The sequence below is a fragment of the Nestor notabilis genome, unplaced genomic scaffold, assembly GCF_000696875.1.
Source record: "Nestor notabilis isolate BGI_N333 unplaced genomic scaffold, ASM69687v1 scaffold3737, whole genome shotgun sequence".
Classification (NCBI taxonomy): domain Eukaryota; kingdom Metazoa; phylum Chordata; class Aves; order Psittaciformes; family Psittacidae; genus Nestor; species Nestor notabilis.
The window spans coordinates 71,096-98,508 of NW_009935953.1; the positions used below are offsets into that span (position 1 = coordinate 71,096).

Consider the following 27,413-nt stretch of genomic DNA (forward strand, 5'->3'; position numbering starts at 1 on the left):
GTACAGAAGTTGTTTCAAGAATTCGTTCTTTACACACGTCCTGTGAACCACAGACAGCTGTATACGACATAGTCACAAGATTTTCAAAAGTCACAGTTACGTGGGGGTTCTTCTGCTGGGTTTTTTGGGGAGGGGGTTGTGGGTTTCTTCACATTCTGTCTCTAGTAATTAATTCCACTCCCACACAAGCTCTGTGCATTCCCATAAACATAAAGATCAAGAGTACCCAGGAGAGCACACAAATATTTCAAACTGCTTTATCTAAGAAAATTAAGACTTTCCAGGAAAAAAAAAAAAAATCTCAGAGGTCGGTCATGTTTGGGAACAGAGCTGCAGCTCTCAATCAACTATATCTTCTCTGTCTAATTTCAATCCAGTTGAAGAAGATTCCAGTAAATTGGGTAGATGTACATTTGGATACAAAGTTCTCTGTCTTAAGCCAGTAGATACAAGAAGCCGGAGTAGAACAGAGAAAGAGTAATAAGAAGAAACCCAGTTCATTCATGTGTTGGATGAACCTGATCAGATGAACTAGGGAGACTTCCTTGCTTAAGGAATATGTCCTTCTTCCATACTTAAACAATACCTTCTGCCTCAACCAAGTGAAAATCAACCTCCTACCCCATAAACAAGGGCAAGTAAATTAGACAAAGGAAAAAAAACCTTTCGTCTTCCTCCAAAATTACATGAATCCCAGACTTCGCTTTGCCCTTGCACTCGATCATTCCAAGAACTTCCCTACTTTGAGCTTCCATAAATTTCACAGTTCCATGTGCTCTTTTACAGGATCTTTATAGTTCATACCATGCCTTGTTGCCTCTACTGTACAATTATTCTCACTCTCCTTTTGTCTAAGACAGAGATTAATCACATTTGTCAAGTAAGCAAGCATTAAGCTGTATCCCTGAGTGAGTTTCTAATGCTAACAGCACGCAACAAAAGGAGAATCCCACCACTTTATTGATTGTCTCTACAGAAAGGCCAAAACCTGATTTAGCATGAATGGGACCATTTCTTCTGTTTAAAGGCTTTATCAGAATGAATGCTTGTATTTCTTCTATACATGATCTAGGGAAAAAGAGGAACACATTGCTCAACTATATAAAGTTACACATAATACGCATTAAATCTACTTCAGAAGTCCCCCTAAACTGGGTACTGGTTTGACTGCAGTATGAGAAATCATCTAGAAAGGTAACAAAACAGGACAATAACCCATCTTCCAAAATAAACTGCACTCATTAGGATATTTAGTTAGTCCACTTAACCGGATGGCAAATCATATTATAGAGTGCAGGTATATAAAAGCTGTAACTTCAGATAAAAAAAAAAGAAAAGCCCAAACCACTTTTCTTAGAATAAATCGAAAGGTATTTCTAAAATAACAGCATAAGAGCATCAGCCTAATGCTTATTTTACACTTGAATACTTTCTAATATCCAGACAACCTCTGTGTGTAAATTGGCATAGTTTGTAAAACTAATTAAGACAGGATAGAATATCTAGACATTATAAACATTTTAGGCAACTGATGAAGCTTCTTCATCTTTTCTTAATAAGTATGTTCGACTATTTTTCCACCCACAAGAACATTCTGAAGAAAGATTATGGAACAGGGTGCATTTATAAAAAAAATAAAACAAAAATATGAACCCCAAAAGACAATCACTTTTTTCAGCTCATTTTAGAAAATAAGATTCAGAAGGAAATAATACAACAGAGGAAAGATCGCCCTGTTGCAGATCATTACACTGTGATTTTATGGAGTTCCTGCCAGAAATTAGTCGCATTAAATGGAATTCATTGGTAGTGATGTAATTTACAGACGAGAGATAAGGGCTGCGAACAAGGAGAAGTAATTCTTTCACATAGGGGCATGGGTGCTCAGGCTACTGAACACTAACTCACGAAAAGTAAAGATTAGCATGTTTTATCTCTGATCCCGACAGCAGACTCCTGCCTGTCCTGTCCCCTACTACTGCCTAGTCTGAAAAGCAGCAAACCATTTTAACTGCAAAGACAGTCAGTTCGGACAGATATGCTCTGAAGCAATGGGCACTGCACCCTGTTTCAGTTCACAACCCACAGATGCCCATAGTTGTTAATAGGTAGGTAGATGTGACAGATATAGATACAGATACCTCTCTGTACAGAGAGAGAAAGAGACAGGAAGGGACTGAGAAGATCTATATATTGAACACAGCACTGCACGGAATGAGAAAGCTCGTTCTGTACACAGGGAGCAGTACAAAACGCATCCCAGCTTCGCTGCAACTTTCATTTAGGGAGAGTCATATCATAGAATGGTTTGTGTTAGAAGGGAACTTAAAGCTCATACAGTTCCAACACCCTGTCATGGGCAGAGACACCTTCCACTAGACCAGATTGCCCCAAGCCCCGTCCAACCGGCCTTGAACACTGCCAGGGACGGGGCAGCCACAGCTTCTCTGGGCACCCTGTGCCACGTGAAGAATCAGTGAAGAATCTCTTCTCTCCACTGTATCCTAGAATGGAGAGCCAAAGCTCTGCTACCCTTCAAAGAAGGACTACTACTCAGGATCTGCCTTTTGCACAAAAGCAAAACATTACATAACTATAGTTATTTGCCTGTTTTATTTGGGAGAAATCACAGAAATTCTAATATGCTTTTCTGTTTACACAAACTATATCTGAGTGAAGAAAGGTAAAGTAGGATGTCTCAATGTGGATCTGTTTAAAAGAACAAAACTATCAGTGCTCAATCTCATCCTACAGCAGAACTTCTGCTGCAGAAGAGTGACAAAACACTTTGCCTATCATTTGAGGTCCTCATAAGACTTACAAAAAGATTGCTCCTCTGTACCCACGTTATTACTGAAAATATTCAACCATTGGAGTTGTATGATTTCTTCACAAGGACACAGTAAGTCAGTGTCAAAATTAGGACAAGCTTAGTTTTATTTTGAATTTTAGAATACAATTCTTTCTACTGACAAAGTTTTGGGAAAAAAATAGAAAAAAATTAAGTTTTTTTTAAATACATCTAGTAAAAAAAAATAAATCAGACTTATCAGTCTAATTTGTATTTACTGGGCTGCCAGGTTGCCAGTATGTGCAATTTTCAATGTCTCCTAAATACTTTTCTTCTGAGGAAGAGGCCTGTGTTTCTTGGTAACAGTAAAGGTTCTGCATAGAAGCACAATTCCTCTCTCCAGGTCTTTGGGTTTCTTTTTGATCTGCGTCATGGAAACCAATTATGGCAGTATGGTGCTATTTTTGCTCCACTGAATTACCATGGGTGTTGATACATCGTAAAAAGATTTGCCTTTTTTTTTCCCTGCTTTTGGACTCCTTTCATTTTTTATGATGAGGAGCAAGCCTCTACTTTCCATTTTCTTTGCTTTGGTTCTATTCTGTCACCAAGTAGCATGTACAACTGAAGATGTTTTCCACTATCTCAGTCCAGCACTGTCAGGATTCATTTTCTAGACATTTTGCTAGCATGCCATGCAATTCACAAGTTTCAGAATATCAGACCCAGATCACATCCCATTTTCGATACAATGCAAAATACAAGTCCATTCTGCCATAGTTTTATCTTTTCCTTCTTCAAATCTTTAAAGCATGATTCTCTATTACAAGAGCTATAAATGCTAGCTGCACTCTCAAGGAATCATGGAGAAAAGATATGACCCCAAAGAAACCCCACATACACTTGCTTATGTTGAATGCTTTCTGGCTTTGATTTTTTTAATAGTTTATATATGCAAAAATAAAGTAATAAAAATAGCATTGAACTAGTAATACATTCACAAGTTTTATGGAAGGTTTTCATTGTTACGGATCATATCAAATTTACGAGACAACCCTATTTAGTAGTGATGTTTTCAAACACATACATTGAAGTGCAATGCTCTTTTCTGTTCATAAACTAAAAGCCAAATTCAGAACAGAGCATGTTATTAGTAGAAGTATGCAAATACCACAATTTATATTCATTTAGAATTAAATTGAATTACTTTTTAATTATAATACATGCTATTCAGGCATAAGGAATTCAAGTACAAATATTTAGGCTGTATTATTAAACTCTCTGGGATATAAAAATACATTAAACTCCATTCCTCTAGCAGCTACTGATGACTTATCCGAGTCTAGCAAAGCAATATAGATTACTTTTTTCCCCAAAATACCTTGGCAAGGTCACCTGTTTGAGTCTTGAAATGTAAATTACTTATATTACAGCAGTATCCTCAAAAGTTTTCATTTTGTGCATTAGCTCCCTCTCACTCCATCTGTGCTATTTTAGGATTGGGCAGTCTGAAATGTTTGTTTCCATAAAAAGACATGTTAGGACAGAACTGAGACAATGATCTGGAAAATGAGTTGCCCTTAATCTAATCAATGTGGCCAGGTCCTCCCATTGCCAATCTCCCTTCACCATTCTTCACCTTTGCCTTACAGAACTTTGCATTTATGAAGCAGTTAATCTCCCTTTTCTCCCCATGCCCTCTGCCATTCCAGTCTCTCAAGGTCACTGCATCTTGGCCTGGCCACAACAGCATTCTTAGTCCATCTGGCTTTGTGTCACCAACAAATTTGATCACTAATTGCACCAAAGAAATATCCAACAAAGAAGATGTGAAGCAGCTGCACATCACACAGAAAGGCAGTAGTTTATAGTTTCCATCATGAAAAGAGCTTCTGTAAATGCAGCTATCCAGAATATTCAAACACTTCTTGAGAACCAGTACAGATTTCACTATTATAACAGATGCAGCACACCAGCATAGAGCATCATGAAGTTTCTCCCCCAAAAGGCATGTGTTGTGAATAAGATCTTTCCCAAAACATGCACAACTGTATCTAAGTTATGCTGCTGAAGAAGAAACTATGAGTGTTTCTTTAAATGATAAACTACAACGTAATATCCTCTATGAAAATAAAAGCAGATGCAAAAAGCCAAACAGACATAAATAGGCATTTGTAATAGGATCACCTTATGTAAGCACCCTGTTCTTTGAAATGGATAGTCCATTTCTTCATCCAAAATCACAGGACAGAGGGGAATACTTCTCCAATAAACTGGTATGTCCCAAGTCAACAATTGATTCAAGTTGCTAAACTACACAGATTTTTTTTCTAACGTTCTGAGAAATTCTTTCAGCTGTATTTACAAGTCAGCCGGTAATGAAATCGCATCTATATATTCCCTATGAAGAATAAATAAGGAATTTTAGAGGTCCTACTTAATGTTTACAGCAAGATCTGAATTCATATAGGATGCTGACTGAGGCTCACTACACATACTACCTTGCTCTTGCTAAGCATTCATTTCAACACACTTTTAAAAACAAATTTAGAATGACAGTAATCATTACTATGCTAAATTGGCAGCAAAATATTGTATAATCAGAATATCTAGATGTGAAATGCAATAAAAGTGTAGATACTGATTCAGTTCCTAGCATCAAATTCTTGTTGTCATGCTCCAGCCCTACTAGATATCCACAAAGTTTTACTAGTGTAAATAGTAACTGCATTGACCATGATTTTACCCTTATATCTTACCTTTCTTTAGAAAACTTCTCAATATTTTACCAAACACACATTTAATGGGAGAATCATTTTACACATCACCGATATCCACTGATAGGATGCAGGTGATTCGGTCCAGCTATGCAGCAACAGGCCTAAAAATGAAGACCGCAGCAGGCAGACCTAAAGACTGACAAAACCCTTCACCCACCTGAGGTGCCAGCAGTTAGGATTCAGTTAGCTTCCCTTGCCATTTTCTTTCCTGTTCGTAGATGTTTACATCCTAGAACATACTCTCTTTCTGAAGCTGGAAACTCAAAGATTTGTTAGTAGCAGTAATAATGATACTAAACCCATACTATGCCCAGTCAAGACCTTGGCCATTGCAATAGAATAGTCACAAGCCTCCAAACACAGAGGAATACCAAAATGTGTTGGCACTGGAAACAAAACAGAAGGAAAGAAAAAGGAATGCAAATTATCCATGTGCCTTTCCTTTGTTCCATCTGTTTTCTAGTCTATGTCAGAGCAAGACTTTTTGTGGACTTTCTGTGGTTAAGTGCTTCCTAAAATAATGTAGACATTAATTTCCCTAACTTGAAAACACAGAATCTTTTGTTGAATCCAGTCAGAAGTAAATGCTAAACACGGCTATTTTCTAGATCTTTAAAAGCAATTCTTTATTCCTGTATTCCAATGCCACTGCCCTAGAAACTATAATGTGCTCAATTTGTCCACGCCAGTTACTAAAACATCACTAAAACAGTGCTGTGCACATTATATACTGCTCTGTTTCAAACAACTCTTACGAAACAATGCTTCTTTTCAATTAAATTCCTTAAATGGCCCAACTGTGTTGCTCTCGACCCCTTTATTAAACATACAAGACCTTGGCATCATAGGGTGTGTTCTACACAGCAGAAATATACCTTGAATAAAATAACTCAGGTTCCAGATAGCTGCATTAGCACTTTGATCTACTCAAGCTAGTTAACCCCACTGAAAAGATGCACTTTTCCCCAACGCCTGTGATTCAAATCTGACTTTGGATTACAAATTCAGTTATAGTTGAATAAATAATAAATAGGATGCTATATGCCACTGGGGTTTTTTTTCAACACAATTTTTTTATGCAGAATTATTTTATTTAGACTCTAAATGGTAATTAAATTAGGAGTACACTCAGCAGTTGTAAAATTCATGCTGTTTTGCACTTGTTGAGGTACAAAAGGTCCCTTGTTTGCAGTACTATGCTAATTGATTCCTATGGTAGAGCTGTTGATTCCCTGCATGAGTTTTTTCAGATAACACATGGCCTTTTAAATATTGGTGCTCTGAGTATTTATAAAGCATGTATTTCCTACAGATAAACTAGGCAAAGAAAGCTTGTTGAACTTTGTAATTTCAATCAACCATTAAAAATTTATCAAAGTTTCACACAACCGATTTTTAAATTATGAAAGCCAATCTTACAATGACATAAGTGACCGGTATCAAAGAGAAATATATTATAAATAGTATTTATATACTGGAAATTTGAGGTTCTTAAAAAGTGTACTTGTGACAAATATACCCAAATTTGCTTTAACATATAAAAAATAATAGTTGTCTGATAAATATCTGTAATTTTTGCAATATCACTGTCAATGGGGCTGCACTAAAATTCACTGCCAGTAGGCAAACACCTCAGCAGTCTGACCCTGGGATCTTTTAAGGTCTACACCCAGCACTGTGTATTGCTGCACATATGACCTCTAACTTTCAGTGCTTCTATACAGAGAGAGAAGGTGGAGTAGTCATTATGCTCTTCTCCTTTTCCTTGTAATTCACATCTTTTGGTAGCAGTGTACTTCAAGCGACTAAAGTATCTTGAAGAACTGAAGCGGCCATAGGAGAGCTATCTTATTTTTCTTTGGGTGCATGCCAGTATAAAGGCAGGCAAGAGTGACTGCTAAAGCTGCAGTCTTTTCAGACTGGTGGCATGAAAAGTGCCAACACTATCAATTAAACAAAGATGGGAATACTTCTCTCCCAGTGCATCAGCTCTGCATCTAGCAGCTGTATACTTTATAAATATGAGCAGCTTGTTCTGTTTGGGAGCCTTCTAACTTTCATAAACTAGATGGCTTTACAAACAGGGCAAGATGTTGCCGAGGGTCTGGCAATAGAGGGAAGTACAGCTGCTATCTGATTGCTGAGCTATAAAAAGAGTTTTCCACATAAATAATCCTCTCCATCTGTAGCATGAAGTTTAGGGGCGAAACATAAGGCCACCAATTCCGTTCTGCAAAATGCAGGCATCATCTTTATGAATGAATTTCCTACAAGGTCTCAGGACTATTTGTTCCTCATAGCACAAGGCATATAGATTTTATACCATAACTGTCTAAAGCCCGCTTCCTCTCCTGAAGTGAATATCAATTTTAAAAGCCAGACAATGAGCACAGCAGTGCTTGAAATACACAAAAAGATGCACGATGAACATCACAAACAGGACATTAAAGTGCTCCACAAAAAAACCTGTTTTGTCACTAAAAGGGTCCTTAAGTACTTCTACCAGTACAAGACAGAAGATGAGGAAGTACTGAACAGTGACACATGTTTTACTATCAGAACTTTTATCAATGTAAAAGAGGGTATGGAACATCTTTTGATTTGTAAATAATTAGATATTTAATTTCAAAAGCTGCCCACATGGAAAATCTCCTGTGCTTGGAAGGAATTTTCGTGACTCTGCGCGATGTAGTCTCCTTATCAGATTGCTCAAAGCCAAGAAGCAGTAGTCGTAATATGAGAATAATTATCAAGAACAAGTCCTGTTTTGGGGAAGAGATCTCTCTAGGATTATCTGTCAGAGGCATCAGACTACTGCATGAAAGCCTGCATAAAACCTCTGAGAGCTTTTAACCCATATTTTTATGACTAATGAAAAATAACATTTGGAATTAGACCAAAGGCATGACAAATATATTTTTTTTAATGTTATGGAGCTTAGAAAAATACCATAGCGGGTAAACACAATCCTCCTTCCTCACATACCTTAGAGGGAAGGAAATAGCTGTACCCCTTTTATGTATGAATAAAGCAGGCACAACACACATATGGAGCTCCAAAAGACACAATTAATCAAAACATCTCAAGGTCACACAGACAAGGTGTATTTGCAATCTAGAATGCACAAAAAACATCGCTGTTGACAGTGGTTATATTCTGCAGCTTGCTTGGGAAAGCTTCATTTGATCTTAACAACAATTTTGCCGAAGGAGGAAATCTGCTCTAGTGAAGCTGATTTTGATCCAACTTTAATGGAAAACAACTGGAAACTCAATGGTAGCTGAGGTCCTACAGTACTCGTAACGAGACCCTGATAATCAAATGTAAATGGGTGCCCTGTGACTAAAAGGAAGAGAAAACACTCTCCTGCAGTTAACTATAAAACTTATTCTAAAATAAGTATTTGTCATAATGTAATACTATGAATATGGGTCCTCCAGATTAAACAAAACTATTTCCAGATGAAGAGATAAAATGATACAAAATGTATTTTGCTCCAGTGTTTCTACCAAACATGAATGGGAAAACAAGACAACAATTTCACAGCAGCTGATCCTAACCCCCACATTAATAAAAAATAATCTGTAATTAAAAGTAATTGCCACACTACTATAATTACTGTGACCTACATTCTTCAAAGAACAATGTGACCTGATGAAATAAACAGGTTTAAACATGGAAATATCAATTCTCTTCCTCTGCTGAGTGTCCTTAAGAACTACTATTTTGCTTGTAAAATGGCTGCTGCAGTCTGACTCGTCTCCATATAACCAAATTTCTCTATAACATATCACTGTTTCCCATTAGCGACCAACTGACCACTAGCAAAAATACCAACTGGAATAACTGTTATACTCCATTACACATTGGGATGGATTGTATTAGAGTATAACATAATGCCAGAGTTTACGGTATTCTACCATGTTAGAAAGCAAACTGGTAATTTCTCTCAACTAAATAGAGACACTACACAGTTTTCTCCAGGAATATGTTCCCAACTCTTGTTGTGGTACTCGGTGGAGTAGCTTTTTGATACATATGAGAGTGAAAACAATCAAAGGTTTTGTATTCTGTCTTTTACACTACCCGAACCTCTCCAATTTAGAGTTTAACGAACTAGTTATTGACACGCAGAACTTTGCCTTCTTCCCTTCTACTCATCTGCCTCCTTTCAGATGTTTCTTTTTAAAAATTTTATTTCAATTGATTATTCAACATTTACTTGTCACCAATGAAGAAAAGAAACTGCCAGAAATCCAGGTATTGAAATTCTAAGTATAGCATAAAAATTAATGCTGTATGACAGTCATCACAGGATATATTCTCTAAACAACAAAAGACAGATTTTCCTTATGGAACAAATGCAACTTGGTTATTCCTTGTTTGTTTTATTAAGTAAAACAGCAGTGTGATTGCCCATCTGAAGAATTCACTTCATTAACTCGAATACAATAAATGGGGTCTGAAAGACAGATGTGAGATATTACTTCTTCATACTTGTTTCCTATGAACTAACACCCTTGAACTCCTTTCACTGCAATGCAACAAGTACAGACAGAAGAATTAGTACAAGGAAATGAACTGTAACACAGCTTACAATGCAACAGCAACAAATACTGTTTGGAGAATATTTGGCCTTATGCTGATAGTGCCTTTAAAAACATGCTCACCTAATATCCTACGGTTTGAGGACACCACACTGCATTAAAAATAGGAAGGTTTGGCTCTTTACACATTGTAAACTGTTGTTTGAACAGATAGATACAGACCCGCCGATCTTCTGCACAGTCCTTTCTAAAAAGCACTATGACACAAACTGGTGGCACTTCTGATGCCACCTGTAAAAGTTTGGAAAACTCCTAACTGGAAGAAAAATGTGGTCTCGCAGAATGACCGACCTAGAGTACAGTCAGGAAATTCAGATAACTGCTTTTTTCCAATGGAAAGTTGTTATTTGGAGGGAAATGTCTGGAAGTTTACACAAACGAGTGTCCTAACCTTCCTTTCGGTAAACCTGCTGTTGAATGATTTATGTAAAGAAACTCTCCGGGCAGGCAGGTCCTGAATTAGAGATACGTTTGTACCCTAACTCTGCCTTTAATATATGTATTAGTCAGATTTTAAGTACATCAGCAAAGGTGATCTTAGCACTGGTACAGTATTGATTCATAGCACGTCCTGGAAAAGGAGTGTTTGAATGTAATTTCAAGCCTTGTGTCAGAAAGGAACTGTACAAAAGAGAAAAAGCTAAAGTCATAAGTTTCCTGACCTCCAAGTGCTTGTGTCTGCCAAATACACATTAGCTCAGCTTTTACATTTAATATGAAAAACCTAGAGTCCTGCCAGCACATATTCATTCAGGTCTTAAAACAACTAAGGATAAAACAGTCAAAAGAATGAACTCAGCCATGTCTCCTGCAAACCGTGCAGCTTCTCATGCTAGCATTAGAGGCAAAGAGGAACAACCTCAGTTAACATTTGGGCATTATAATGTGAAGTGATAAACACTTCATTTGCCAGTTAAAATTAATATGATCTTCTACAACTGCACCTTGTCCAACACTGGTACACCCACCCCCACCCCCCCCTTGTGGGTGAACTCAATCATTTAAAGCAAACTTGGGGTACTTCAACCTGTGCAGAAGAAACATGAACAACAGGAGTCCCCCAGTGGTAAAAATACCCCAAAGAAAACTTCTACCCAAATACCTACTATACAGTATTTTGGGCAGCTTGCCAAAACCTTGTCTCTAAATAGCTGTAGAATGATTCAAAGATGTGTTTAGTACTTTTGCCACTCTTCAAAAATAAACAGCTCAAAAGAATACATTTACTGCACACATCTGTGAAGTTAACACCTTTATTAAAACCTTTCTAGCTTTCCTGTTACAGTCTAATAAATCATCCCTGATATGCACAGTAATTTATAAAATTTTATTTAAATGCTCTTCTGTTATTGCATCACATCACACAACAAAAAGTCATCACCCAGAATTAGACCACTGCACACAGCTACAATCTAAGGAAAAGATGATTCGTGAAGTATTACTCTGAAATACCAAGGTTTTCATAGTTTAAATATATTTTAAATCTTGTAAATCCTTTTAAAATTCTGGAAAACGTAGAGGAAGAGTAAGTAAGAAACCCTAATTCTCTATGACATGACTCTCATCTTGTTCAACATGTAGCATTCATGCTCAGGAACATTATGAATTGTCACCCTAATCTATCAGTGACACACTTTGCCATAGAAGAAGTACAACCTGCTCTGTAGATAGAGGAGCTATCTGTTACAAGCACTTTACATGTCTCCCATTCTGATAGCTGCAGTGGGGAGTAGCTCTTCTCACCACAATCCAGGTTTAGAATCATTTATTATATTTCTCAGTCTGGCTAAAGACAGAGAGTAAGCACTTCAAGTATTCTACAGCCTTGAATATTGACTCTTTACAATGCAATCCTAAGCCCTTCAGTTAGCACATACTGCTGCTCAAGGGGAGATAACTATTAGCTCTATTTTATTCTTTTTGCAACAAAATAATTAATCATGTAACTTGTAAATTCTATTTCTCTTCGCAGTCTAAACCAGATATTGCATACTGCCTGTGTTACAGAAATCTGTCATTTTTTTCTCAAGATCCTACTGAGAATAGCTTTAGAGAATACACTGCCATCCATGGAATCAATTTCTTTTGCCTCCTGTCAGCGTCCTAGGTATAGTCACTTCTTGATTGCCTCTTAGGTATGGATTTTCATTTTATTATGTCTGCTTGCATAGGATTAAATTCACATTTGTATCACTGAATTAGTTTAAAATAATGATAAAAATCAGTATGTATAGTTGCAATGCTAAAAATACAATTTTGAAAGGCAAAAAGGAATGTTTCTTGATTTCTTAGCTTGACAAAGTATTGGTACCTGAAAGATTTTTATGGTGACATTATCCCTTTGAAGCAGGACTGAAAGTTTGCAACGTTTCAGTCCTTGACTTAACCACAACAGGAAGGAGATAACTCTCTTTTTAATAAACTGAGGAATTTATACATTTACTTGCAATTAGCATGAAAGAAAGCGAGCCTCAGACTGCATAATTATTGCATAGCACTGGAGCACCTAAGCCCTAAAGACGACAGCTTCACAAGTGCAAGCATTCTCCGTCTTGTTAAGTGAGTAACTTAAAGCAGATACTTAAGAATGCTGCAGAGTGGCTGATTGCAGTGGCTATCGCTCCAAGTCATCTGTTTTCAGAAGTATCCCAGTAATGTCAAAGATGCCCAGATACTGACACATCTTTTTAATTAATAAATATATAAATAAAGCTCACTCATCACAATTATTCACCATTTATGGCTGTGGCTATGCCATTAACTATGTCTTTAATATATTGAGAACCTCACCTTTTAATTGTTAGGTCAAATACAGTCCAAGAGGGCAATGACTGAAAGTGTTTATACAGTTGCATGGTGAACTACACAGGAAAAGCCAGAGGAGTATGTTAAGGGATAGCTATCTGAGCTGCAGAAATGATCATTATAATTGGCACCTTCTGCAAGGAGGGGAAGGACTGAGTGAGGAATGAAAAATGACCTACCTTCCCATTTCTAGGACTACTGGAGCTCTGCTCTAGCAGCATGTTGCTTTGCTCAGCCCTGCCAGGATGGACATGTTGTAGGACTGACAATGCCATTTTGCCAGTATCTAAGGCATTTGGTACAATTTTTCTTCAAACAGGCTAATTCTAAATTTATTCTCATTTATGCTTTTTAATCTTCCTACAGCTCTTAGAGAAAGGTCAAGGACATGAAGATAAGATATTTTTAGCTATACAGCACAAATGCATTAAAAGGCTAAATGAAGCTCCGAGTCAGATTCAAACAGTTCTCTATTTACCAAATTAAAAAACATCATATGCCTTTCTCCCTAAACATTAACAGAGTTTATACATTCACTTTCTACCCAACCCAGAAAAGATGGTTTTAAACTGTGCAAAAATGTAAAACATAAACCACCACACCAAACCTTGTATTCAACAATTCTCACACCAATTTATAACCCAGATTAAATACACTAACACACCACATTTCTTTGCAAGTCTCCTTTCATTTCTATTGCGAAGGTGGGACGTTTGGCAAGGGGAAGAGACATCTCACACATCAGCAGCCTTGGGGAATGTCTGCTTAGAAACACAGTTTGACCTCTCAAAGGATCAAAGCAATTTACTTCATCAGGTCATAAGCGTTATCAACCGCTGCAAGTCTGTGTCTCCCTTTCACTATTGAGGAGACTAAAATTAAGTAAATACATGAGAGAAGGAACTGACACGCTTTCTCTGCCTATATGGGCTTATTACAGAGCTGTAATTTCCATGACTTTTCATCTGAGAATAGTATAGGCAGCTCTTATCTTTGCAATCCTTTAAAGAAATCTGACAAGCAAATTTATCAATTTCTAATAGAATTTCAAATAGTGCAGGCACCTTGCTGTCCTGCATGTCTTGCTCCATGACTGTGTATGTAGAGGAAAAGACATGTTTGTCTGGGTCCTAATAGATAACATTATGTACATTCCTACGGCAATATAAAATGAACAACAATAAAAATGATAATTTACTTCTCTGTCAGGTGCTGATCCTGTAGGTGTGAAGGAAACCAAGTAAAGCTGCAGGGACCAGGTTTTGATCTGGTATTGTATTTAAATGCAGTGTAGTCGAAATTTAATTGCACTTAATCTGCTCAATAAAATGATCTTCACTGTTATTAGTATCCCAGCCCTGTGTTATTATATAATCCTAACCTATTTTTAAAACAGACATTTTAATCTGCTGCTTAAGTGTTCATTAATGCAAAGCCACTGCTGTGCAGAATACATTCCTCTCTATTAGCAAGAGGCAAGCCTGGAGAAGTCCTGGTAATGGGAGCTGAATTCTTTGAACCTACTGCCAAATCTACTATCGTCTTTCTTAATTTTGTTTATGACCTTACCACAAAAAATATCAGTAAAACTTAGTCCTTAATCCTAAAAGCAGTCCATTTGAAAAAGATGGCTCTAAAAAGTGCAGTATCATTTGTAAATACAATGTGATATCATCCAAATAGTCAAAAGCAATGTATGTGTTCTTATGTAAGAGCTTCTTTTGGATGGGTCAGTTCTTTGTTTCATTTCTAAATCTGAGTAAATAATCTTCATGCCAGCTAGCCTAAATGCACAAACTATTTCCCATTTTGAGAATCCCGAGATGCTCAATTACCTAATACAACTGTCAGCCATCAACTCTACTTAATTGTCTGTATGTTTCAAGTCCACTGCATGTTTATTTACACCACTAGCACGACACACTAGATACTTTATGAGACTAGAATAAGATGAGATATGTCACAGTCTAATGCTTAGCAATACAACAGGAACCACATTTGTTTTTTTTTAATCAAGGAAATGTAGGTAAATTGAATATTAGTCTCCTCTATCGTCTCCACACCCCTGCAGCTCCCAGTGATTTTTTTAAGCCATAGCACATACTCAAATGAATTTGACAGGAGAACAAATATGAAGGTCTTAAGATATTTTATGAAAAACTGCAGGTTTACACCCAAGTGACTGCCAAGGATAAGGCAGGCACATCCCAGGCTCTGACACGTTCCGAGAGGGAACAGGGACCCCTTCCTGCCATACAGTCCTTCAGCACGTATGTAACACCAAGCCAGCCACAGCACATGTTGCCCCAGAGAGATGGGACATGGGACAGAACAGAGGACTAGTCAAGAGACAAAGCAGTACACGTGGAGAGGGCACAGCACAAGGAGAAAATTTAAGAGCTCGCTTTGTGCAGAGACCGAGGGCATCCGGGAGATGAAGGATTCTGGTAGGAAACCAGGCTTTATTAGTTCCATTACTCAGGAACAACTCCTTTTATTAGACCACAACTCAAATTCTTTACAGGGAGGGTAAGAGAATGATTTGAAGAATGCTGGAAAAAGCAGAGTTTAAGGAAAGCTTTCAAGGAACAGCCAAGGTGTTGCCTCACCAGAAGTACTGATAAGGAAGGACAGGGAGGCACTGGGGGAATGGAGAAAGGACAGCAGGATGGGGCGGGCAGACGCAGACCTCAAAGCAAAGACATCAGACAGGAGAGCAAAGACAAGCCTGTTGTAAAAACAAAAGGGAAAGCAGTGTAGTCAGGTTCCCAAGAAGCAAGTAGCTGAGGTGGAAAGCAGAGCTGCTCCATGCTGCAGCACCAGAGAAACCACTGACATCCTACAGCTGGAGGGGATTTGGTGGAGGAGTTATTACCGTTCAGTGAGACAAAAGCCAGCAATCAAAGAAGGGACAGCAGTATATGGAAAAGGTATGTCAAGGCAGGGATGAGTTGTGGTTATTAGCTTAAGGAAGCGACAGTGGTTAGCACTAGCTTAACTAGGGTTAAACGTTAAGAAACAGCAGTGGGCTGGAGGCAGTGGGACTGGGGAACAGGTTGAATCATGGTGCTGTCTCCTGCGGAGGAGGAACAGGGAAATGGTGAATTCTGGTTTTGCAGAACTGAGCTTTAGTACTGAATTTAGGGTGCAGAATTTGAAAGGAAGAGAGTGGAAGCTTTTAACACTTCTGAACCTCATCAGCTGCATGACAAAACTTTAATGGGAAGATGCATTTTATGGACACCAGACAGTGATAAAATCGTATAACCAGTGAATGCAGAAATTCATCTTTATTTATGGGTTCCTACTCAAATTGTTTGATATCTTCAAGTCTCTTTACAACCCATCATTTCTGCAAATTTCTATGCAGGAAGCACTATCTCTATGCCATTACACTTTGTGTCATGCATTTCATGTTAAATTTCAGGCTGAGCGCAGATTGTACAGGACAATAGCCTGACACTGATAAAAATTGTCAAAGCATCATAATAACTAAAGAACTACTCCCAAAATAACTTAATGGTCTTAATGCCCTAACTATACAGGCAGCATTGTTGCTGCATTAGTTTCGACGACAGAATATGCAAGAAAAGGAAAATAATACCAAAACCCTAATATAAAATAAACTACAGAATTAGTTTTCATAAACAAAAAAGGTCACTTTTCTAAAAATCAAAGCTGTAAAGACATTCCTTTCTAAGGTTAAAACAATATAATGTACATTGTAAAATAAGAAATGTTGGATACTTATTTGTGGTAGGTTTTGCCTTACAACCCAGAAACCCTTATTTCTTTTCATCACACACAAGCATTTTACTCCTAGCATTTTTAACATACTGTCAGCTCCTGACAGATACCACTGGCTCTTCCAGAGATTGTCAAAGTTATCCCTGAGAGTCAACTACAAGTAGGGTTATAAAAACAAAGTTTTGAAATATTTTAACATGTAAAGTGTGCAAATCGCCTGCCATAAACTGCACCTTGCTGTGCCATCAAGAGACAGCTGCAGGATACTCCTCTTTCAGGCACTGTCCTCTGCATTTCACCTGGGGTCACAGCTTACAGATACGGCACCTCAGGAGCCCTCCAATGAAGACTGTCATAGATATATGCCCTCTCAGCACAGGCTTCTCTTCTGCACCAGTCCTTACCCCGCATTTATCACCACCAGAATAGTCCCAACAGTATGCTCAGCATTGCCTCAAAGCTATGCAACATGAACCACAGGCTGCTTCTTACTTACACCATACCATGCCTCCAGCAGCTCCCTTAGCAGACTGGTTGAGTCCAGCTGCATAGCCCTGCAACACTAGTCTGTACATACACGGCCAAACTGCATCCTGGCAAGTTCTGGGTTTCTAAAGTCCCCTGGCAGCCCTTGCCTGCTCCTGCTCACCATATCCTTGAAATGGCGTTAATTCTCCCCATAGATAACCAGATTCTGCTTCCCTCCCTCAGTGCCTAGTGAGTACCCGGTCTCTCCTCGTAATCGCACCAATACCACCAGCAGTACCTGTGTGCTTTTGTTCCTACTCCAGAGGAACTAGTGTGGCACTTACACAAACCACAAAGCTGGCCAGTAATGGGAAACAAGGATATACAATTTGCAGCTCAAAGGTGCATATGCATCTGCTCATTTGGTATCTGGCCCACCACACTATAATTGAGGCTTTCCTGCAGTGACTAAAGTGATGGCAATTCTACTCTCCAAAAATGCTACCATAGACAAAGAAGACACAGTTTACTGTATACATTATACATTGTAAGCAAAATGCCTAGCTATCGTTATGCAACTGGCCATCTCCCAACACTTTCCTCTGAGGCTTCAGGAGACTTCTTTTCTCCCTCAAGTTTCCTTCAAAAGTCCTAAATATTCTCTCTCACTACTACCAGAATTCAAGGAGATACTGAATACTTATGCATAAACGCTTGGTGTTGTATCAGCAGAGATGCTTTCTCCTTCCAGGGAATAGATTTCACCTTGTTTCCCATGGTGAAACAGGTTGACAAAGCCTGTCTAGACTACTGAGGCAAAAAGAAACTCTACATTTGGTCAAAGCTGTGCACTTTAGATACTTGAGGAACAAAGACCTTTTCTTCTGTTTTACAGATCTTCAAAGAAATTAGCAAAACAGTTCCAATAATCTCACCAAGGAAATAAATATGGACTAAGCTGAGGATATTTACACATTCCTATTTGGGGTTTCAACCCAAACGTTCCTGCCAAAGTTAAAGTGTGCAGGCACCGCCTTTATAAGCTAGTCAATCAGTTATTTCAGTAAGGTACTTAATTCCCCTCTCATAATCAGATCTAGCTTCAAGAAATGTAGAAAACAGGAAATTCAAAGAGCTCCTGCAAGCCAACAGTCACCAAAGTGATTTTCTTTTGTGTGAAGTCCAATCTGATTATGAAAACGCAGGAGTGGAAATCAGCAACTGGTATCTATGCACCCAGATAACTTGTTATCTGACTGGAAGCCAGCCTAGTTGTCTCTGCAAAGAAAATCTGCAGACAGAAATGTCAAAGAACACAAACATTGTACACGCTCATATTAGATTTATTTTTGTCAAACTATTTTCATTTTGTTAAATGCAGCTAAAATAGATGCCTGTGCTGTTTGGGGTTTTTTCTTGCAATAGGCAAATGGCCACAAATTCTCACTGCAGAAAGAAGAGTTAGTCTGGATATGTTACTGTAAAACCAGTATTATATATTGGGCCAAGGGCTATTATTTTAATGTATTACCTTACAAAGAAAAATATAGTGCAGGCTAAATTAACAACATGTTTGTACTTTTCTGTTATTGAGAGGCTCAACCTCACATCAGAAAACCAGAACTAAGCCAAAATATTACAACAGGGAACAGAATACACCATAATCAAATAAAAAGATTTTGATGTGTTATGCTTACTTCAGTGGGAACAGAGTCAGATTGCAAGACTCCCATTAACTTAATAAGATCTGGTTTATTGTTTATGAGATTGGGTGAATGTGCAAGGTAACTAACATCTATTTTTTTAATGAACTGCAATGATATTGGAGGTAAGAGCTAACAAGAGCATTGTAAATAGTCAAATCAACACATTTAGTATTTTGCAAATTAAACTGCCTTTGCAGAAACATGGCATCTCAAACATTCTAACATAAATGTCAGAAAAAGACATCGTGTTAAATTAGCAAAATATGTAGCATTTGAAATACACACATACTTAAGAATAGAACCAGGATTAGAGGCCTCAGGCACTAGGAATTGGGGACGTCATACAGTATTAATTCATGGGAGAAGCCACTAATTTACATGCCACAAACCCCAGAAGGAAAAAGCAGCAGATCTGTTGGCTATGACAGACTCTAACTTATCTTTTCGATACACAATTTTAATAATGCTATATTTGGATTGTACAAAAGAAAAGTAATTTACCAGATAGGAAAAAAAGAAGCAAACGATAATTAAAGTGTCAGGGACCTGCTAACCAGGACATGGCTCTTACAGTAGCTCAAGAATTGCAAAAATGAATTCATTCAATTCTTGATTAAAAGAATTCTGGAGTTATGAAAGTTTGGGCAAAGATAATTCACTATTGACACTGTGTTTTCTAGTTCTACAGCCCTTCTTTACAGAGGCAGCAGAAAAAGAAGGCATGAGGAATTAGATTATCTTTAAGGTCCCTTCCAATCCAAACCATTCTATCAATCTATGACACACAGCACACAGAAACTCTGTTTCTCTGGGTCTTGAGAATTCACACTGAAAACCCCCAATCTTCCTCCCACCTTTGCTGATAGCAACTTTTCCAAAGGAAACACGTGTGATCCATTCTCTGCGATGTCTCTAACCCATCCCTGAGAAGGATAAAATAATGGGGAGGGGCCACACAGCTGTCAGCCATACACAGAGGAGGTTTTAGGCTGGGGAGAGAGAAGTATCCCCTTACACAAAAGTCTGCCAAATCTTGAAGGAAGTGTTCTCCATACTGGACTTCATTCTTTCCCAGCATCAACTTCCTGATCTGCAAATGCCAGTTATATATATGATGCCTAAAAAACTTCCAAAAACTCAGACGAAGAAGGGAAAACTACAAATTAACACACTCTCCTTCTGAACAACATAAGATACTAGAGGAAGACCCAGACCAATCTTCATAAATCCTACAGAAAGATGCCCAGTCAATTTACATGCCACCAGCACACACAAGCTTGTAAGAATCACAGCACTGCTAACCTTTTACAGACTCAACTTTTTAAATACCATAAGAAGCAGTCTTACTGACCAAAACTGTTTGTATTTGCACTTTTAGCTTATTCTGTATGCAAATCACATGCTAACTTCATGTGCTGTGCTACCCATGTTCTAATGCCGAATGATACACTCCAGTGAGCAGCCCTATGTGCTGTGCTGTCTCCTGAACTTGTTTTTAATTAAAAAAATTACCATAAAATACACCCTTTTCTAAATATAAGCTTCCAGATACCATCTGCAACAGAACATTCCCAGAGTTCTTAAAGAGTAAGCACCTCTTCAGGAGAACAACAGAATTGGGAAACACTCCTTTTCACACGTAATCATGTGAGCCAGTTTCTTTCTCTCATTTGTTAATGATGCACTTTGCAAAACAGTTTACTATGCTAAAAAGAAATATTGGCCAAATAATTAATTGCTATCTGTCTTGCCTTTTAACAGCTGGAAGCAAGACACAGCTAACATCATGTAACTGACCAATTCTCACAGATTACCAGCAAAACCTGGTTTTAAGAAATACTCCGATTTATGTAGCCTGTTCTTTAAGATTTGTGAACATACACCATAAAAGATGTTGTAATACATGTAAAAGAAAGAAGAAATGATACACAAAGCTGAACAATGGGATAGTAAGTCTGTAATTCTTAGGCAACTTATACTAGGTTAACTTAAAAGTGAATCCATGGGAGGAGAGCGTTATGTCATCCTAAATACCTCGATCTAAATAGTCAATTCTTTTTAACATTAAGTATTTTATTTACACTGCTTCACAGATATGGCATAAGGCATTTTATTCAGCTTTAGTGGCTCTCCATTTTCTGTTGAGATGAACGAGACTTTTCAGAAACACTTATTTTCTATTTATTTCTACAGGTGCATGAAGCTAGTTTTTATGCAGGATATTTTCTTACAACATGCCACAGAGATGACCACTACACTGTATCAGCTGATAGCAAAATAATAAGATACCTTCCAGTTGTGAGGCTCAATGTCAAATACAATACAAACTCAATAGGCAAACTGTTCCCCAGGTAGTAAAAAAGCTTTAACAAGTGATTAATTCAAGCATCTATCCTTAATCTGATGTGAAACTCACCTGTGAAATCCCATCAATAGATTCTGCATGCTGTAGCTGTGGCAGAAGTTGATGGCCTTAAAATGTTTTCACCTCTCAGAAGTTGTTAAGGTTTAAGAAAAAATGTCTGTTTAAGCAAAATCTTTACATCACAATAACCCAAATCTGTTACTCTCCAAAACACACACAAGTCTTCAGTAATTTGAAGAGCTGCCTACCAGCAAGAAATTCACACCCTCGAGGCAGAAGCACCACATCAGACAGAGGAGCTCTGAAGAAAATCCAAACCTAGACATGCCCAAAACAAAACACAAGACAGCCCTGTCCCTCAACTGGGAAGACTCACAGTCCTAGATTTGACCATGTGAGGGGCCAGAGAACTAACTTTACACAAGCAGCTTAATTATGAACTTAGTGCGACAAAAAGGAAGACCAGACCCTTAAATACTCAGGATACTTCCTCACAAGTAAATCAAACACTTAACTCACACTCCTATTTTAGACATCAACTACTTTTTTGTTAAGTCTCTAAATATATGATACCTCAGACTTAACAGCTAGTACTATGATAAATAATTTTGTGGGTTTAGATTTTTCTCTTCTGTGTTGTTGGACATTGTTTTAAATTTTATATAGAACACTTAGCATGTCCCTCTATTTCTAGACTCCACTACTAGTCCCAGTATAATACAGAGTGGTTAAATATATAAAAGAAAACTTTAGTAACACTACTGCACCTCTTGTTTTATTATCATAACAAGAACTAGGAAGAAACTACAAAATCCTCCATTTCTTAAACCTATGTACACTACAAAAGACTTCAACACAAACCAGTCATCTTAGCCAATGTTTTTCCCCATTATGTTCCACAAAAGACAACTGTTGTGATTTTCTATGCTGTCTCAAAAATAAAATAAGAAAGATGGCAAAAGCATCACACTTGATATACACCAAGTCACAGAGTACCACAGAATGGCCTTTGTGAAAGGGTTAATCACTGCTCTTAATTACACTCAAGTACCTTCAATGACAGTGAATACTGCAGCAACATCTATGAACACAATGACCGCGCTAGCAGAGTACCAGCCATGAAACCCCTGCCAACAAACAGGGGTTTGGTTTGGTTTGGTTTAACCGTGATACAAAAATATTACCAAGTTCTGCTCTTCGGGGTATTTGCAGAGCCCTGCAAAAAAAATCTGTAAGATCAGGCAGCTTCAAAGAATGTAACTTGCAGCAGTAACCATGACGATAAGAAAAATGCTTTTGCTAATCTTTTTCTTTCAGATTACAGTACTTCCAAATACTGGTGGTTTTCCACTGTATAACAACTTTTGGCTATCGCTCCCTATGAATCTAGCCCTCCAATCCTTGTAAACCTGAAACTTTTGACAAAGTGAACAGCAGCTTGGGGTGCACTAGTAACACAGAATCAGTCCTAACCAGTCCACCAGCATCTTGAGTGACTAGTGGTAGGATGGAGGTCACTTAATGGCAACTATGTCTTATTTCATTGCTGCATAGAATAGGTAGGGAAGAAATTTGTACATTTTTTAGATAGTCACTTTGCAAGAACATAGGGAATCAAAAGAGAATAACAGAAAGAATGTGCATAAGGTATTTCTGTGGAGATCATAAAATTGCTGAGGTAGGTTAGAATTAGGCCCTCAGCAGGCTGACCATAAACTTCAGCAAAACTGCCTGGAACTCCTCTGAATTGATTTTGTCTTGGTTTCGTATTAAGTTGGGGGTTGAAGCATAAAAATAAGTAGAGATTCTTCAGAAATTAATCATTGTTCTCTATTCTTTCTCCAACAGACTTGCTCACCAAACTAGGTAATGCTTTTAAGTGATGTGTGTGATTTGGACCTCTTGTCACATTTTGAAAAGTGACTAAAAGGCTGATTTTCAAAGGCATTAAGATAGCTAAAGATGCATTAAGTCCTTAGAATTTTTAAAACTGCCTGGGCATCTAAGACCTATTTAAATCACTTAGTCCTTTCTGTAAATCCCAGTGGGCAGTTATCTGCATTTTATGTGTCTATATGCCTTTGAAAATGTGTACCATTAAATACTTAACAACCTAAGTCCCCTGGCTTTTAATGAGACTAAGGGTCCTAAAAAGAGTAAGTACTTCCGAAAATTGGTCAAGCCACTCTCTCTGCTCTTTTCTTCTTTCTCCTATAGAGCCATCTACTAATACTTATCCATAGCATTTCAGTTAACTACATCTTCAACACTGTCGGCCTTACACATTATAATGTGCACATTGAGTTTTTTATGGAACTAAACAAAGGTCCTGAATACAGACTGCATCCTCATAAGACTTTCTGACACTCCAGAGAAGAAAATTAATTCCAACCTGTAATCCCTTTGAATGCTCCAAAATCACTGTTTTAACAAGTATGATCCAAAATCTTTGTAATTTAGGCTAATAAACAAACAGCACAGTTTGATTACCCAGCAACTTATTCAAATGTCTGTAAACAAGTTCTGAAAGACAGCCACATAGCAGCAAAAATTGTTCAGAGGAAAACTAGGCAAGGAAGGAAGCTGTGAACAGGCTTTTTAAACAAGCAGTTCCAGAAAAGGAGAAATTTTAGAATTAAGGCTTTTTTAAACAAAAATGTATGAAACTATAAAGCATTCCCTCATGCAAACATTTGAAAGCTTTATCTTCTGATCTTCTTTAATGTCAATGGGAGGTAACTTGCACTGACCACATTCCCCAAAAGGAACTGATTTGTAAATTAGGAACGCAGGGAATCAGATTGCCACCTACAGGAAAATTTAGCATTTATTGTCAGGAATGACTCGAAAAGAATACAAATTGCCATCCTGCCAAGCACTCTTTCAGTTTTAGTTATTGTTTCACAAACAATTAGTATTTTCTTCTGTGCAACTATACCATGAACTTCCTAAACCCAGAACCATTAACATTTCTTTTTATTCAAGAGAGTTTCGCTTGCATGTTCCATAGTTCAACTACAAAGCAGCAGATTGTAATCACCCTTCAGTTAGAGAATTTTAAGTCTGCTTACCTGATACAATTGGTGCTAGCCTGAATATGTCCGACAGTCTGCTGTTAACTGGCTCATAAGGGGAATCTTCAAGCAAGTCATTTCCTAAAGACAAAACATATTTGGATTTATTTTCTTAGATGAGAATTCAGGGTAAGATTTTGTCGTTTAGTTTTACTCTGAAATGAAGTTACTCTGTAATAGCAAAAGGTGCTCCCCTTAACCTGTTTATGTGGCCATTTCTCCTCAAAGCATTATCTATACAGACATCTGAAAGAAGTTGTTTATCCCCGTCACTAGTTCTTTCTCTCCTTCCTCCACTGATAAGGTCGTAATTTCCAGAGACAGCCTGTGACATCACAGCGACTGCCCCATCTCTTGCCAGCAGGAGAAGAGCTGTAGCAAGGATGTTCCCCTTCATTCACTCTAACAGGAAAGCTCTTTTAGAGGAGCAGCCCATCTAACAGCTAAAAATGAGCATCTTCGGAATAAAACACTCCTAACAAGATGCTGTTGGAAGGGAAATTTTTTTATGATACAGAAATGCCCAGGAGTAGTATGGTAATTTATTATGCAAGTTAGAGGAAAAAATACATATTGACTCTAATTAAAGTGTTCCAGTTGATGCCTGGGTAAATGAACACAAAAGGATGACTTCCCCTTTTTCAGAAGCAGCTACAGAAAAGAGTTTAATGGGAATCACACTGAAATGGAAGATTTCATCTTCAACTCCAGGGCTAGAGCAAAACATTGTGGATCTCAAATAAGGACCTGACTGTTCTCAGTAGATTATGAGAACTCTGCCAGTGACATCAGGAACAGAAGTCTCCAGTCAATCACTGTCATAACCCTTCTAACTGGCACTTCTACACACTCACAAACTTCTTTTTTCCTGCCTCAGCATGCCCAGGGAATATTGCTAGTAAACACAAGAAAGGAAAGAATAAACTTCCCCTTAAAGCAATGCTCCTCTTTATATTACATTTAACTTTCAGCAAAGAGCTAAGAAACTAGTTCCAGTGGTCTTGTAGGTGAACCCTAATCAAGGAGTTTAAATATTATTAGGAAAATGTCTCCAAATGACTGTTTTTGTAGCTCTTGCACTTGCTAGTGCCCTTATCTTTTGACTCTGGTTTAGAAAGGTCAGCTGGGTCCCCTGGAGGAAACCCTCATTGTGGATTTCCCAACAACAGGAGACAGAGCAGCAGCTGTTCTTGAGTCAAATGAAAAGTCCTCAGTTTGCAGCTGAAAAGCACAATGTGAATTACAGGGTCAGACCCTGGGTTTAGCCTCGGTGGCTGTAACTAGCTGCGGATGTGAGCGGCTGCAAAATCACACCCTGCATTAAGGGAGCGTAACGTTGCTGTGTTTTGCAACATACCCTGTAAGCTCTGGTACATGCTCCAGTAAATGCGCAGGCAGTTTTTCTCCTTCTTCATGCCCCTCTTACAGCGGCAGTTGTACAGAGATTTCTGCTTGAGAGCTTCCATGGCGCTTTTGCATTCATCCTTTGCCTCCAGGCCTGTCGCCCGGCTGAAGTTGCTCTCTTTGCCGGCTACACACTGCCTCAGTGTCCTGTATTTAGTACTACAGCTCTGCTCCTTAAGACACTGGTCGCTGGCTTTCACGCAGTCCAGGCGGTCCCCTCCAGGCAGCGCGCTCACTTCTGCGGACAGAAGTACATCTAGAGAGAGGGAACACAAACCGACAAACTCTCATTGAGGGATGAGGCCGATTTAAGCAGGGCTCCAAAGCAGGTGTCTGCGAAGCACAAAGTACCTCCTCACGCAGCACATGCAGCCAGCCCCATGGGCAGCACCCTGCAAACCTCCAGGGTTCACCCTGCCCCAAAAGCACATGGGGCTTTCGTGGTCTTAGATCCACTTCTGTGGGAGCCCAAGGAACCAGGATGTTTTAACCCTGGTGGGCGATTGATGAGAAAACACAAAAAGGAAAGAGGATCCAGGGGTTAATGTGCCTTACAAAACAAGCATTCATTACTCCTTAGATCCACTTCGGTGGAACAAATAACCTTTCCGTTCACGTGTTAAACCGAGGGGTTAAATATTCAGCCTCACTTTCCACAACAGCTCTGCTGTAATTTCAATTACATCCACAAACAACCCACTCAGAGAGGCAAGTATCCTCCTCGCAGATTGGTATTAGCCTCTTTTTGCATCAGTCACTTTTTTAAGGCTGTACACGTTTCTGCTTATTCCACATCTATAAAGGTAGAATTTATGACACACACCCCACACCCCACCCATTTCTCTCCACGTATGATGCTGTTGCAGGAGAACAAAGCAAATTGCATTAACTCTCTCCTCTCCATCGTGCCCCCTGTCACGCTCTCCCAGACACACAGACAGCAGCACACATCTTCTGTGGAAAGGAAACCAGTTTGGGCTGCCAGGATCAAGTGAAGACGTTTCAGTTGGCTCTTGTCGCCCCCCCACCTCCACAAGCAGCTTTATTCTATTAAAATGAAAAGTTTCCCTGTAAGTTGCGAGAACCCAATTTAACACGAGGCTACACAGGCGAGTATCTAAGTCTGTAGTCTCCCAAAGCTTTAAACGTAGACTAGGCTAACTGATGCGAGACAGAGCCATAAAAACTACTGGAAACTTCACTGTTCTGCCTAAACAATAGACTGACAACCGTCAGGCATCCGATCCCATAAACCCCACGCTTTGCTTTATGAAGCGATGTACAGGCAGAAATCAGACGCCAGCAACTTACCCACTAAGGGCAAAGCGAAGTACAAGATAACGAGAAACATCTTGCTGTCTTCGGATGGTTTCCCCAAACAAGCTGATGTGCCACAACAAGGAAGATCAGCATGAAGATATTCCAAAACGGCCGAGGTCCAAAGGTTCCAAGTTCAGATCCATTGAATTTAAGGGAAAGTAAAAAAAAGAAAAAAAACCAACCAACAAAAAACCCCCCCCCCTCTCTCCTCTTCACCGCTCCCAGCACCAGCGGCAGGAGCAGCGACGCAAACGCTGAGCGTTTTCCCTTAGATTTCAGGTCTGAGCAACCTGGAAACACAAGCCCCGACTTCACTGAGGGAGCGGCAGACGCGCACGCACGGGTA

At 38.6% G+C, this 27,413-nt stretch overlaps 1 protein-coding gene across 1 annotated transcript in view; it reads right to left on the bottom strand.

The window, feature by feature from the left end:
• The window catches only part of LOC104408467 (GDNF family receptor alpha-1), an 87,491-nt gene extending 60,347 nt beyond the window's left edge, over positions 1–27,144 (bottom strand). Inside the window, exons 1-3 of the mRNA XM_010018084.1 lie at positions 27,059–27,144; positions 25,701–26,003; positions 24,341–24,424 (exon numbers count right to left, since the gene is read on the bottom strand). Coding sequence (XP_010016386.1) covers positions 24,341–24,424; positions 25,701–26,003; positions 27,059–27,098 — 427 coding nt within the window. The 5' untranslated portion in view covers positions 27,099–27,144. The remainder of the gene's footprint in view (positions 1–24,340; positions 24,425–25,700; positions 26,004–27,058) is intronic.
• Positions 27,145–27,413: the final 269 nt, after the last annotated feature.